Source organism: Rana temporaria, chromosome 12, assembly GCF_905171775.1.
Source record: "Rana temporaria chromosome 12, aRanTem1.1, whole genome shotgun sequence".
NCBI classification, from domain to species: Eukaryota; Metazoa; Chordata; class Amphibia; order Anura; family Ranidae; genus Rana; species Rana temporaria.
Genome location: NC_053500.1, coordinates 15,268,700 through 15,284,832, shown reverse-complemented (window position 1 = coordinate 15,284,832; position 16,133 = coordinate 15,268,700). Strand labels below are relative to the sequence as shown.

General features: G+C 43.1%; 1 protein-coding gene across 2 annotated transcripts in view; it reads left to right on the top strand.

Moving 5' to 3' along the window:
- The window catches only part of LKAAEAR1 (LKAAEAR motif containing 1), a 38,098-nt gene extending 33,249 nt beyond the window's left edge, over positions 1–4,849 (top strand). For both annotated transcript variants that reach the window (XM_040330612.1, XM_040330613.1), the window contains exons 3-4: positions 2,303–2,425; positions 4,690–4,849. In XM_040330612.1, the coding sequence (XP_040186546.1) occupies positions 2,303–2,425; positions 4,690–4,752 (186 nt within the window). In that variant the 3' untranslated portion in view covers positions 4,753–4,849. The remainder of the gene's footprint in view (positions 1–2,302; positions 2,426–4,689) is intronic.
- Positions 4,850–16,133: the final 11,284 nt, after the last annotated feature.

Here is a 16,133-nt window from a genome sequence, read left to right as displayed (position 1 = left end):
TGGCATCTTCTAAGCAGTTGTCTAGAAAACTGAAACTGAAAATAGTTGACGCTCACAAAGCTGGAGAAGCTATAAGAAGATAGCAAAGCGTTTTCAGATGTCAATATCCTCTGTTTGGAATGTAATTAAGAAATGGCAGTCATCAGGAACAGTGGAAGTTAAAGCAAGATCTGGAAGACCAAGAAAAATATCAGACAGAACAGCTCACAGGATTGTGAGAAAAGCAATTCAAATCCCACGTTTGACGGCACAATCCCTCCAGAAAGATCTGGCAGACACTGGAGTTGTGGTACACTATTCCACTATAAAGAGATACTTGTACAAATATGGTCTTCATGGAAGAGTCATCAGAAGAAAACCTCTTCTACGTCCTCACCACAAAAATCAGCGTTTGAACTTTGCAAATGAACATATAGACAAGCCTGATGCATTTTGGAAACAAGTTCTGTGGACCGGTGAGGTTAAAATAGAACTTTTTGGCCGGAATGAGCAAAGGTACGTTTGGAGAAGAAAGGGCACAGAATTTAATGAAAAGAACCTCTGTCCAACTGTGAAGCATGGGGGTGGATCAATCATGCTTTGGGGTTGTATTGCAGCCAGTGGCACAGGGAACATTTCACGAGTAGAAGGAAAAATGGATTCAATAAAATTTCAGCAAATTTTGGATGGTAACTTGATGCCATCTGTGAAAAAGCTGAAGTTAAAGAGTGGATGGCTTCTACAAATGGATAATGATCCTAAACACACCTCAAAATCCACGGGGGATTACATCAAGAGGCGTAAACTGAAGGTTTTGCCATGGCCTTCACAATCTCCTGACCTCAACATAATTGAAAATCTATGGATAGACCTTAAAAGAGCAGTGCGTGACAGACAGTCCAGAAATCTCAAAGAACTGGAAGACTTTTGTAAGGAAGAATGGGCAAAGATACCTCAAACAAGAATTGAAAGACTCTTGGCTGGCCACAAAAAGCATTTACAAGCTGTGATACTTGCCAAAGGGGGCAGTACAAGATATTAACTCTGCAGGGTGCCCAAACTTTTGCAGACGCCATTTTTTTGTTTTCTGTAATTTTGAAAGTGTAAATGATGGAAATAAAATGTAACTTTTTTTGACATATTATAAGAATGTCTAATCTGTAATTTGATGCCTTTTGGGGATTTTTCCATCTTTCCTTGGCTTCGTTATGCACATTAATACAAATTTTTACCTAGGGTGCCCAAACTTTCGATCCCCACTGTACGTCATCATTACGAGTAAAAAAAAAAAATAGAAAAATCTAGTATCCCATAGTTTTGTAGACGCTATAACATTTACGCAAACCAATTACTATACGTTTATTGGGTTATATATAACCAAACATATGTAGCAGAATACAGAATGGCCTGAATTAATGAAGAAATCTTGTTTTTTTTTATTTTTTTTATTGTTTTTGGATATGTTTTATAGCAGAATGTAAACAATATTGTCCCCCCCCCCCCAAAAAAAAAATGATTGGTCGCAAAAAATAAAAAACGCAGAGGTGATCAAATAACACCCACAAGAAAGCTCTATTTGTGAGGGAAAGGACATACATTTTACTTGGGTACAGTGTTGCATGACCGTGTAGTTGTCAGTTAAAGTAATGCAGTGCCGTATCGTAAAAAGGTGGCCTGGTCATGAAGGGGGGGGGGGGGGTAAATCTTCCGGAGGTCAAGCGGTTAAAGTTAGTATGTGACTCATAATTCTTTTACCGTTGTGAGTTAAAGTTCATGCCTTTTGACATATCAGAATTCCCCTACAGCATCCATACTGGTTCCGATTGGATATCGGTGGCTGGATCTGGTTCGGCTACACGCAACAAATTGGGGCCCACTCTCAGGGAGGAACAGGGAATCCACCTACATAAGGACCTTTGCTGCCTTCACTTACACTGGTCTAACCTAAATCTGTTCCATGCAGTAAATCACAGTACAGATTTATTTGGTATCTGCTCACCTCAGTCCATTTCATCACAGTCAAAGTTCTGAAGTCCTGATGAAGAGGGAGTGTGTTTGGCCCTGAAAACGCATTGGCTTTATTTTGCTATGAATCAATGTTATCATACGATTACCTTGGACTCTTAGATGTTTTGTTTGCTACTTACATTGTTTATGTGTAGGTTATTATTGTCTGATTTCCTTTCATTTTCTGTCCTCTGCAAGAAGGGAATTTTTCTGATACACGAACTGTAATAACGGCACTTTTTTTTCAGGTGAATTGAGAGGCCATAGAACCTCTGTCGGGTTTTTATTGCTCACAGAGATGCTCATTATTTTCCAGGCTCAGGAACTGAACAATCTCATCTCCTGCCAACCCACTGCCAGGGATGCCACCAGACTGGAGGTTTTCCTGCCACCTAGGACTCATACGGCGGACTCTCGGGACTCATTAACGAGAATTCAGGTGAGGCAGGAGTAGTACGTTTATGGAAATTAGCTCCTACACAGCACAGGAGCAGTGTTGCAAACCTCCCGAAGTGAAATTTACTGACAGGACCCCAAACATTTACTGACCGCACCAATTTTTACTGGCATTACACGTGTAATTTACTAAGGGAGCCGATTTTTTTTTTTTTTTTCAGTGCAAATATCAATATTTAAAGTGTAACTTGACTTTTGTTCAGAATGAAACATTCTGGGTGATCGATGTACATTACAAGGATTATAACATCCTTTGTTGCAGATTCCTACCTTTTATTATTCTGAAGAAATCCCTGTTGTGCTCAGTGGGTCTAATGGGAGTGGTTTCATAATCATCAGTCAGCTGTACAGCTGCAGAGCACAAGCTGCTGGGCCTGCATCCCTTTAGACGTATTCCTATTGGAAATATCTCACCAAAAATGACATTTTTGTTGCAGGAGATGCCTGAAATCCTTGCAATCTCAGGTCCCCCCCTTTTACTTACCTAAGCCACAAAAGTCCTGGGCTCGTTCCCACAATGGTTTCCCCCTGCTTGAGGCGGCTCGTCATTGGAGATTGATAGCAGCGCAGCCATTGGCTCACACTGCTGTCAATCACATCCAATGATGCGGCGTGCCGTGGGGCGGGGCTGAGTGATACAGTCAGTCGCTATAGCCGCTGGCTTTATCATGGGAGGGCTCCCGCAAGCTAACCCCCTTGGGAGAGAGCTTCCCATGAAGGGGGTCAACGCTTACAGGGAGGGGCTGAGACAGCCGCCAAGAGACCCCAGAAGACCAGGATCGGGCCACTCTGTGCAAAACGAACTGCACAGTGGAGGTAAGCATGACATGTTTGTGATTATTTATATTTTTTTTTAAACTTTAAGCCATACAACCCCTTTAAGCCAGTGGTCATCAACTCCTGTCCTCAGGGCCCACTAACAGGTCACATTTTATGTATTACCTTGGGGAGATGCAGACTAGAATACTGCAATCACTGAGCAGCAAATGATATCACCTGAGATGTATTTCAGTTATCTTGCAAACCTGACCTGTTAGTGGGCCCTGAGGACAGGCTTGATGACCACTGTTTGAGGCTGGGTTCACACTTGTCCTACAAACGGTCCTACATTGGGAGCCTCATGTAGCATGACGTGTGAAAATCAATGTTTCCCTATGAGAGCTGTCTTAACTGGTCCTACACAAGTCGGTCCGACTTTGAAAATGCTCCCTGTACTACTTTTGGTCCTACATTGATCCTACTTCAGGCCCATTGAATATCATTGAAGTCGGACCAAAGTAGTATCCTGTTCATGAAAGTAGGATGGATGTAGGACCAATGTAGGATAAATGTAGGACCAATGTAGCAGAGCAAAGTAGGATGAAAGTAGTGTAGTAGTGTGAACCCAGCCTTAAGCTGCAAACATGAAGCTAGTGCAATTAGCAATTTGTATAAGGTTTAACAAAAAGCAAAAAAACATGTTTCTCCTTTTACATGAAGGTCAGGTTAATATAACTCAGAGTTCCTCCTTACATCAGAGTCTGCATGGGAAAACCCTGTGGACCCTGATGTAAAGGGGAACGCTGCAGATCATGATGTAAAGGGGAATGCTGCAGATCATGATGTAAAGGGGAACTCTGATGTAAAGGGGAACGCTGCAGATCATGATGTAAAGGGGAACTCTGATATAAAGGGGAATGCTGCAGATCATGATGTAAAGGGGAACTCTGTAGATCATGATGTAAAATGGAACTCTGATGTAAAGGGGAATGCAGCAGATCAGGATGTAAAGTGGAACTCTGATGTAAAGGGGAACGCTGCAGATCATGATGTAAAGGGGAACTCTGCAGATCATGATGTAAAGGGGAACGCTGCAGATCATGATGTAAAGGGGACTCTGATGTAAAGGGGAACGCTGCAGATCATGATGTAAAGGGGAACTCTGATGTAAAGGGGAACGCTGCAGATCATGATGTAAAGGGGACTCTGATGTAAAGGGGAACGCTGCAGATCATGATGTAAAGGGGAACTCTGATGTAAAGGGGAACGCTGCAGATCAGGATGTAAAGGGGACTCTGCAGATCATGGAAATAATGTAGAGTTATTGTGTGTGTGATGGACTGTATTGGTGTAAAAGTGTTGAGTCCCCAGGCTCAATAAATGACTAACTCCATCCTTTGGATATTTGTGTTCAGCGCCTTGCTTTTACCCTTCCGGGGGGTGGTAAGTATACAGTGCACTGCTGACTATTTCTTTGTCATTTTACAGAGGGAACGGGTAGAAGATCTCTTAGAGGATGACCGAGGGCTCCTAACAAATCGTATCCTGTGACTGTAACCAGGAGCAGAGAAACCATACAATGTTCCATTGCACTGTGTCCTTCCGCCTCCGCTTCTTATTAAAGTCTATTTATGCATAGAAGTGCCGATCTCGCTGTCCATAAGGCTTGTCATTCCTGAGTCACTCCGACACATCAGACAGCTGCATTTATATCAATAAGGTGGATCTATACCGTTTTACCGATTACCTTTATGGAACTTGTAACTTTAGAGTTCAGTGCCACCTACTGGATGAGTTTCTAATGACCGCTAAATTCCCATCACCCCCACCTACAATTCCTACAGAGGATTGTGTTTTCATAAATGCAGTGTTCTAATAGAGGTGAGAAGACATACACATTCTTCCACACAAATGGGATTTTGCAGATCAAGATTTTCAGACAAAAACTGATGTTTTTTTTAAGGTACATGTTAGTTAGATATCTGTGACTGTGCTGGAAGTATATCTATTGAAGAGGCTGTATTCTTAGTGATGTCACTGGTCTCTAGTGAATGGATAGGCTGTATTCTTAGTGATGTCACTGGTCTCTAGTGAATTGATAGGCTGCATTCTTAGTGATGTCACTGGTCTCTAGTAAATGGATAGGCTGCATTCTCAGTGATGTCACCGGTCTCTAGTGAATGGATAGGCTGTATTCTCAGTGATGTCACTAGTCTCTAGTGAATGTATAGGCTGCATTCTCAGTGATGTCACCGGTCTCTAGTGAATGGATAAGCTGTATTCTCAGTGATGTCACCGGTCTCTAGTGAATGGATAGGCTGCATTCTCAGTGATGTCACCGGTCTCTAGTGAATGGATAGGCTGTATTCTCAGTGATGTCACCAGTCTCTAGTGAATGTATAGGCTGCATTCTCAGTGATGTCACCGGTCTCTAGTGAATGGATAAGCTGTATTCTCAGTGATGTCACCGGTCTCTAGTGAATGGATAGGCTGCATTCTCAGTGATGTCACCGGTCTCTAGTGAATGGATAGGCTGTATTCTCAGTGATGTCACCGGTCTCTAGTGAATGGATAGGCTGCATTCTCAGTGATGTCACCAGTCTCTAGTGAATGGATAGGCTGCATTCTCAGTGATGTCACCGGTCTCTAGTGAATGGATAGGCTGCATTCTCAGTGATGTCACTGCTCTCTAGTGAATGGGTAGGCTGCATTCTCAGTGATGTCACCAGTCTCTAGTGAATGGATAGGCTGTATTCCCAGTGATGTCACCGGTCTCTAGTGAATGGATAGGCTGCATTCTCAGGGATGTCACCGGTCTCTAGTGAATAGATAGGCTGCATTCTCAGTGATGTCACTGATCTCTAGTGAATAGATAGGCTGCATTCTCAGTGATGTCACCGGTCTCTAGTGAATGGATAGGCTGTATTCTCAGTGATGTCACCGGTCTCTAGTGAATGGATAGGCTGCATTCTCAGTGATGTCACTGGTCTCTAGTGAATGGATAGGCTGCATTCTCAGTGATGTCACTGGTCTCTAGTGAATAGATAGGCTGCATTCTCAGTGATGTCACCGGTCTCTAGTGAATGGATAGGCTGTATTCTCAGTGATGTCACCGGTCTCTAGTGAATGGATAGGCTGTATTCTCAGTGATGTCACTGGTCTCTAGTGAACGGATAGGCTGCATTCTCAGTGATGTCACTGATCTCTAGTGAATAGATAGGCTGCATTCTCAGTGATGTCACCGGTCTCTAGTGAATGGATAGGCTGTATTCTCAGTGATGTCACTGGTCTCTAGTGAATGGGTAGGCTGCATTCTCAGTGATGTCACTGATCTCTAGTGAATGGATAGGCTGTATTCTTAGTGATGTTACTGGTCTCTAGTAAATGGATAGGCTGCATTCCCAGTGATGTCACTGATCTCTAGTGAATAGAAAGGCTGTTATTGAGCTATTTTTGAGCACAGTGATGTCCTCATACTAAAGTGTCCACACACCTTGAGATCAGCATCTGTTCGATTTGGGATGCAGAAGACAATTAGATTTGTTTTGAATTTTGGCCCATTCACTTAGTTTAATTTGTTTTCACATTGACTGTTTGGAACCTGAGAGAGACTGCTGATATATATTTACTCCTCTTGTCAGTTTTTCCTTTTCAGATCATATACACGTTGTGTTTGATTTGCATTGTTTATATATTTTGATTATGCAAATACAGTATTAAGATATTTTGTATATCCACATGCGTTACAGGTCAATCTAGACCACACCCCTGTTTTCAATGTACCCATTGTGTACACATTGGGCAACATTATTGTGTATTATATTTTATACCACTGTGGGTTTTCCCACTCTTTATCTAGAATCATCGCACCTTTACACTATCAATCACTTTTCATTCCTGGTTTTCAGGGTTTTTCAGGTGCAGCAGACTTAATAATTCAATTGTCAGTGCTTCCCCTCACCTACACACACATATCTCTTTGGTTTGACTGCCAGTAACATTTAATGGTTAAATGTGTTTAAAACATAATATAATATAGAAATAAACGAGAGATTCATTGACTATTCACAGACCTCTAGATTTCATTGTCCTGTATTGTAAGCTGTAATAGAGTGCCTTGAAAAAGTATTCATACCCAGTGGTGGTTGGTGGAATTTTTTTTTTTTTTTTGGGGGGGGTGGCAAACAGTAGAGGGTATTGAGGATAGAGGGGACAGCGCCCCTAATGGATGGGCCGCCACTGTTCTTACCCCCTGTTTTTTTCCACATTTTGTCATGTTACAACCAAAAACATAAATTTATTTTATTGGGATTTTATGTGATAAACCAACACAAAGTGGCACATAATTGTGAAGTAGAAATAAAATGATAAATGGTTTTCCAAATTTTTTCCAAATAAATATGTGAAAAGGGTGGCTTGTATTTGTATTCAGCCCCCATTACTCTGATACCCCTAACTAAAATCCAGTGGAACCAATTGTCTTCAGAAGTCACCTAATTATTAAATAGAGTCTGCCTGTGTGTAATTTATTCTCAGTATAAATACAGCTGTGAAGCCCTCAGAGGTTTGTTAGAGAATCTTAGTGAAAAAACCGCATCATGAAGGCCAAGGAACACACCAGGCAGGTCAGGGATAACGTTGTGGAGAAGTATAAAGCAGGGTTAGGTTATAAAAAAATATCCCAAGCTTTGAACATCTCACGGAGCTCTGTTCAATCCATCATCTGAAAATGGAAAGACTATGGCACAACTGCAAACCTACCAAGACATGGCCGTCCACCTAAACTGACCGGCCGGCCAAGGAGAGCATTCATCAGAGAAGCAGCCAAGAGGCCCATGGTAACTCTGGAGGAGCTGCAGAGATCCACAGCTCAGGTGGGAGAATCTGTCCACAGGACAACTATTAGTCGTTCTCTCCACAAATTTGGCCTTTATGGAAAAGTGACAAGAAGAAAGTCATTGTTGAAAGAAATCCATAATAAGTCCCGTTTGCAGTTTGCGAGAGGCCAACGTGGGGGACACAGTAAACATGCGGAAGAAGGTGCGCTGGTCAAAATTGAACTTTTTGGCCTAAAAGCAAACGCTATGTGTGGTGGAAAACGAACACGGCACATCACCCTGAACACACCATCCCCACCGTGAAACATGGTGGTGGCAGCATTATGTTGTAGGGATGATTTTCCTCAGCAGGGACAGGAAAGCTGGTCAGAGTTTATGGGAAGATGGATGGAGCCAAATACAGGACAATCTTAGAAGAAAATCTGTTAGAATCTGCAAAAGACTTGAGACTGGGGAGGAGGTTCACCTTCCAGCAGGACAACGACTCTAAACATACAGCCAGAGCTACAATGGAATGTTTTACATCAAAGCATATTCATGTGAGAATGGCCCAGTCACAGTCCAGACCTAAATCCCATTGAGAATCTGTGGCAAGACTTATAAATTGCTGTTCAGACGTTCTCCATCCAATCTGACAGAGCTTGAGATATTTTGCAAAGAAGAATGGGCAGAAATGTCACTCTCTAGATGTGCAAAGCTGGTAGAGACATCCCCAAAGAGACTTGCAGCTGAAATTGCAGAGAAAGGCGGTTCTACAAAGTATTGACTTCGGGGGGGCGCCACACTTTTCACATATTTATTTTTCAAACATTTTGAAAACCATTTATCATTTTCCTTCCACTTCACAATTATGTGCCACTTTGTGTTGGTCTATCACAGAAAATCCCAATAAAATAAACTTACGTGTTTGGTTGTAACATGACAAAACGTGGAAAATTTCAAGGGGTATGAATACTTTTTCAAGGCACTGGATATGAACTATTCAACAGCCTATTCGTTATGTTAAGTTATATTGATAATGAATCCATTGTTATGGCCTTTTGAGACTGTAGAGGATTTCCCATATGCATCCAGCTTTCAGCTATCTCCTTGTTGTCCCTAATATGGAGATAAGACGGCACAACATTTAAGTACAGCAATCCAGGAAGCAGTCAGTCATCTAACACTCACACTGGGATATGTCTTTCATCCAGCTCCATCTTTCCAGACAGATAACAATCTACTGCTTTTTTCCCTCCACTGTTAGCAGCTAATGGAGTCAAGTCTGCTTTTCCACACCCAGATCATTTATAGAAGACCGTCCGAACACAATTTAGTATTCTCAGGCCTCGATGATCACAGTTAAAAGAGTTTTTCACCCCCATGATTATTTAGTTCCTTTTTTAACTTCCCTGTATTTGTTCATGCAAAAATTTAATTTTCATATTATCATAGGGAAGAGTGAACTTATGCCTAGCACAATATACACTCTAGGACCATTACACAGACTATATGGCCAATAGTATGGGGGAACCCTTCAGATGATTGAATTTGGGTCTTTCCAATGACAAGTGCTTTTAATATGACAGCATACAAAGACCATAGCTCCAAACTGCCCCTGATTTCGAGGGACTGTCCCTGATTTAAAGCAATGTCCCTCATTCCTCCTCATTTGTCCCTCATTTTGGTCAGATCTATATAGATGTGTATAAAATGCACTTTTTATCTATCAAAAAGTGTTTCCCAGTGCTAAACTTTTCATCGTATTACTAAATTTCTGAATTTGTAAATTCCATAAGCCAATATAAAGCAATAGTGGTAAAAAAAAAGCACTTGTGGGTTTAACCAATCTTGTTTTTTGTGTAATTCTCCTTTAAGGGGGCGTAGCAGGGGGGGGGTCCTATGCCTGCATACTTTTGCTGATAGGTGTCCCTCACTTCTATGCAGGGGCGGACTGACCATTGAGTCACTCGGGCACTGCCCCATGCCACTAGGGGGCCCCATCAGGGTTGCAAGGCTCAGTAAAATCTGTGTTTTTTTTTACATCTGTCCCTGATCTGTCCGAAACTGACATGCTTTTGATGTGAAAATCCAGAGATTTTAGCTGCCCCGCCTCTGCACTGCCTCCTGGCGTGGTGGCCATCTGTAAGCCCGGGGGCCCCATAATCTTTTATTGCCCGGGGCCCCATGAGTTGTCAGTCCGCCCCTGCTCCTATGTCAAAAAGTTGGGAGGCTTTTGTGTACTATTGGGGTAGGCCCATTTCTGATCCAGTGTGACTGCACCCCCATGCACAAAGCCAGCTCCATAAAGAACTAGATTGACCAGTTTGGTGTGGAGGAAGTCAAGTGTCCTGTACAGAGCCCTGACCTCAACCCTACTGAACGCCCTTGTGATGAAATGTGATGCCAAATGTGAGACAAGTCTTCTCTTCCAACATACCTGACCTCACAAATGCCAGTTTGACTGAATGGGCCCAAATTCCCATAGACATTCCAAAATATTGCGGAATACCTTCCCAGAGGAGTGAAGGATTTTATAGCCTCAAAGAACGGGATGACTCCATATTTATAGTCATAGTTTTGGAATGGAATGTCCAACAAATTTACATAGATTTGATGGTCAGGTGTCTACATACTTTCTTTTCATATATAATTTTTATTATGACTGAAGTAAACGATGCAATATTATATAATCTAATATAAACTATATAACTATTCTTCCGAAAGGTGTTTACGGATTTCCCTCTATCTATTGCATAAATGTATCAACTTGTCTAAGCCTATAATTAGCTAGTCTATTATGACTCTGATAAGCACAATGATATAAGGTTATCTATGAAAGTAAACGCACTACTTAGTAAAACAATAACTTTCATTTATTTCCCAAGTAAATAGGAATATACTAACATCAAACACTAAACAGCAGAATATCAAAAATGCTTATCACAATCCTCTAGGCATAGTCTCATCGGCTGGGCTCTGGATGGCACCGCGGACCGGTTTCATCGGACATGTCTGCTCGTGAGTACTCTGCCTTATGGCTCAGGCCAAAGCTAGGATCCAGAACAAGGGAAAAGGGGCCTATCTCTCTTTTGTGTACCCTTTTTACTCAAACACTTGCCTCCTGTGCAATAGATATTGTCAAGAGGTAGTCTTTGTAATATATTATGTTGGCCTCTAGGGGCAGTATTGTCCATGTATCATCTCTATGAGCCCTGGGTCGTCTTCGCCAGCACACCAAGGATCGTCCAATTACGTCCAAAAAAGTTTTATTACAAAAAAATAAAATAACAAAGGTGCAACGTTTCGGGGTCGCGTAGGACCCCTTTGTCAGGCATGTTACGCTTTCCACGACTTGTTCATTCCCTGACTTAGTTGGGGTAGGCGGTACACTTTGATGGGGGTGGGTCAGCCACGGCCCGTGACCTTTGACCTTATTCTCTTTGAAGCCTATAATCACACATATCACACCAAGGTGGGCTTGAGCCAGGCCCTTGTTACCAACTTCCAGATGAAGATTCTGAAATGCTACAAAGCTTTGATGTTAACTGGTTACCTTCCAACCTGGGGCCATCTGCCTGTATGAACCAGGAAGCGAAGTTCCAGAGCTATGAAATTAAACCAAGTTGCCTTCTAACAATGACCATTCAGAAACTCAGCTGTCCCTGCTTTCTATGAGCTTTCTATTCCTGCTGTCATGGGACTCCATTGTGGTGGAATGCCAGGGCCTGGTCACAACTACCCTGGTAGTTCTGCCACTGGTGTTATGTTTTCATCTGCCAGCCCCAACATGACTACAGTGTCCTATAGTGATGTAAGGAGTATGGAACCACATCATCCGACACTCCCTGAAGCGTCAGATGTGAAGGTTCTGCAGAGGATAACGCAACAAAGAACAACAGGCAGCAGGGCAAACAAATATCAATTGCCTTCTTTTGCTGATGGTGTGTTTTATACAACACACCAACCTCCAACCAGATACCATCAACAAAAAGGAGAGGGCTGTTCTTGTATGGAAGGGTTAAAATCTTTCATCCAAGATTTTATTTTCAAAGTCGGGGGCTGTCTGCTTTTTTTTCCCCAAGCATTTCATATACGGGTGCCCTTTAAGGCAAAATAAAAGCTTCCCCCATTTTTATTCCTTTGCAGAATAGCAGCAAATATAGAATGTCTATTTACAAGAGGAAATTGTTGTCCTTGAATACGGTGCAGGTAGTTTTTCCTGATTTCACTGCGTGGCTCTCAGACCTCTCGGCTGTCTGATAAACACACACCCACACACACTGCTCTCTGCAATGGCACACAAAAATAAGAAGACAGAGTCCGACCCACCATCTGCAGAACTGAGGCCGACACGCTAATCTCTACGACACGCACATCAGGCTATTACCAAGAGCCAAAGCTTAGGGTGCCCAATCATTTTAGCATCGAATGCCAATATGTCAGATTTGTATATATGCCACGGGGGTGGGCAGAAGAGACAGCCGCCACTTCCGGGTACGATGCTGGCGGTGGGCGTTCCTAATTGATGGACAGGCATCCGACCGACGCATACATCGCGTCACGAGATGCCGAAAGGAGCCGAACGTCGGTGCGGCTCTATACGGCGCATGCGCACCAACGTTCGGCTTCTTTCGGCATCTCGTGACGCGATGTATGCGTCGGTCGGATGCCTGTCCATCAATTAGGAACGCCCACCGCCAGCATCGTACCCGGAAGTGGCGGTGGGAACAAATATAGCAAACGGTATGTACGGACGTTTTTTTTTTTTAATAAAACCAGCCGATTCTAATCGTAATTAATTTGGGAAAAGCAATGTTAAAAGTTTATTTTTAGGGGAACCACCGCTTTAAGGACCCCTTCACGCCGATATACGTCGGCAGAATGGCACGGCTGGGCACATCCACGTACCTGTAAGTGGCCCTTTAAGCCCAGCCGTGCGGTTGTGTGCGTGCACACGACCCGGTCCGAAGCTCCGTGGCCACGGGACCCGCAGACCCGATCGCTGCCGGTGTCCCGCGATCGGTCCTCCGGAGCTGAAGAACTGTGGCGCTGTCATTGATCGTGTGTTCCCTGTTATAGGGAAACACAATCGATGACATCACACGTCCAGCCCCGCCCCCTACCGTTAGAAACACATATGAGGTCACACTTAACCCCTTCAGCGCCCACTAGTGGTTAACTCCCAAACTGCAATTGTCATTTTCACAGTAAACAATGCATTTTTTGCTGTGAAAATGACAATGGTCCCAAAAATGTGTCAAAATTGTCCGAAGTGTCCGCCATAATGTCGCGGTCATGAAAAAAAATCGCTGATCGCCACCATTAATAGTAAAAAAATATATATTAATAAAAATGCAATAAAACTATCCCCTATTTTGTAAACGCTATAAATTTTGCGTAAACCAATCGATAAACGCTTATTGCGATTTTTTTATACCAAAAATAGGTAGAAGAATACGTATCGGCCTAAACTGAGAAATAAATATGTTTTTTTTATATCTTTTTTGGGGGATATTTATTATAGCAAAAAGTAAAAAATATTGTTTTTTTTTTTTCAAAATTGTCGCTCTATTTTTGTTTATAGCGCAAAAAATAAAAACCGCAGAGGTGATCAAATACCACCAAAAGAAAGCTCTATTTGTGGGGAAAAAGGACGCCAATTTTGTTTGGGAGCCACATCGCACGACCGCGCAATTGTCAGTTAAAGCGACGCAGTGCCGGATCGCAAAAACTGGCCAGGTCCTTTACCTGCATAATGGTCCGGGTCTTAAGTGGTTAACTAATCTGCATGAATAAATTCATGCCGCAGCTTTATGGCACAGCATAGCTCTGGCAGGGCAGGAGACCGGATTTTTCTTTGTAACACTCACAGGTCTTGTCCCTCCCCCCAGCCGGTGACTGGACAGTGAAAGGAAATGCATCAGACTAATGGGCCCATCTCTCTTTGTTCTCTCCTCCTATCAGCATGTTCCTTGCACTGCTGCAAAACTGATTGGCTCCTTGTGCTGCTTCTACATCTCCCAGAGTTCTGCTGTACAGCGATTGCAAGGGGCTGATGCCGGATTCAGGTAATTCTACTACTTACAATAAAAAGAACATATATTTAATGCTGTAATGATGAATACAGGGCTGCCTTAATGCGTGTCTTTTGTATCTGGTTGGGGATAATATTTGTATACTAGTAGGTAGATTCACGTAGATTGGTGTAACTTTACGACGGCCTAGCCTAGCCTGTTTAGGCTACACCGCCGTAAATTAGTTAGGCTAGTAGTGATTTTCAAACCACTTACCTGCTAATCTACGGCGGCGTAGCCTCAAACGAGCGGGCGTAAGGGCGCCTAATTCAAATGACTTGGAGGGGGGCGTGTTGTATGGAAATGAGGCTTGACCTCACGTTTTTTGACACTGCGCATGCGCCGGGCGACTACATTTCCCAGTGCGCATTGCGGCTAAGTACGCCGTACGGGCCTATTGATTTCGAAGCGTACGTAAACGACGTAAATCCCGATTCGCGGACGACTTGCGCAAACGACGTAAAAAATTCGAACCTCGCGGCGGGAACGGCGGCCATACTTAACATTGTTATTCCACCTCATAGGTGGAATAACTTTAGGCGGCCTATCCCTTACGGAAACTACGTAATTCGACGGCGTAGGCCTGGCGTACGTTCGTGAATCGGCGTATACCCCTCATTTACATAATCTACGCCGGCCGCAATGGAAGCGCCATCTAGCGGCCATCAGAAACATTGCAAGCTAAGATAGAACGGCGCAAGCCGGCCTATCTTAGCTTTGTTTAAGCGTATCTCTGTTTGAGCATACGCTTAAACAAACGCCGGCCAAGGAACACACCAGGCAGGTCAGGGATAACGTTGTGGAGAAGTATAAAGCAGGGTTAGGTTATAAAAAAATATCCCAAGCTTTGAACATCTCACGGAGCTCTGTTCAATCCATCATCTGAAAATGGAAAGACTATGGCACAACTGCAAACCTACCAAGACATGGCCGTCCACCTAAACTGACCGGCCGGCCAAGGAGAGCATTCATCAGAGAAGCAGCCAAGAGGCCCATGGTAACTCTGGAGGAGCTGCAGAGATCCACAGCTCAGGTGGGAGAATCTGTCCACAGGACAACTATTAGTCGTTCTCTCCACAAATTTGGCCTTTATGGAAAAGTGACAAGAAGAAAGTCATTGTTGAAAGAAATCCATAATAAGTCCCGTTTGCAGTTTGCGAGAGGCCAACGTGGGGGACACAGTAAACATGCGGAAGAAGGTGCGCTGGTCAAAATTGAACTTTTTGGCCTAAAAGCAAACGCTATGTGTGGTGGAAAACGAACACGGCACATCACCCTGAACACACCATCCCCACCGTGAAACATGGTGGTGGCAGCATTATGTTGTAGGGATGATTTTCCTCAGCAGGGACAGGAAAGCTGGTCAGAGTTTATGGGAAGATGGATGGAGCCAAATACAGGACAATCTTAGAAGAAAATCTGTTAGAATCTGCAAAAGACTTGAGACTGGGGAGGAGGTTCACCTTCCAGCAGGACAACGACTCTAAACATACAGCCAGAGCTACAATGGAATGTTTTACATCAAAGCATATTCATGTGAGAATGGCCCAGTCACAGTCCAGACCTAAATCCCATTGAGAATCTGTGGCAAGACTTATAAATTGCTGTTCAGACGTTCTCCATCCAATCTGACAGAGCTTGAGATATTTTGCAAAGAAGAATGGGCAGAAATGTCACTCTCTAGATGTGCAAAGCTGGTAGAGACATCCCCAAAGAGACTTGCAGCTGAAATTGCAGAGAAAGGCGGTTCTACAAAGTATTGACTTCGGGGGGGCGCCACACTTTTCACATATTTATTTTTCAAACATTTTGAAAACCATTTATCATTTTCCTTCCACTTCACAATTATGTGCCACTTTGTGTTGGTCTATCACAGAAAATCCCAATAAAATAAACTTACGTGTTTGGTTGTAACATGACAAAACGTGGAAAATTTCAAGGGGTATGAATACTTTTTCAAGGCACTGGATATGAACTATTCAACAGCCTATTCGTTATGTTAAGTTATATTGATAATGAATCCATTGTTATGGCCTTT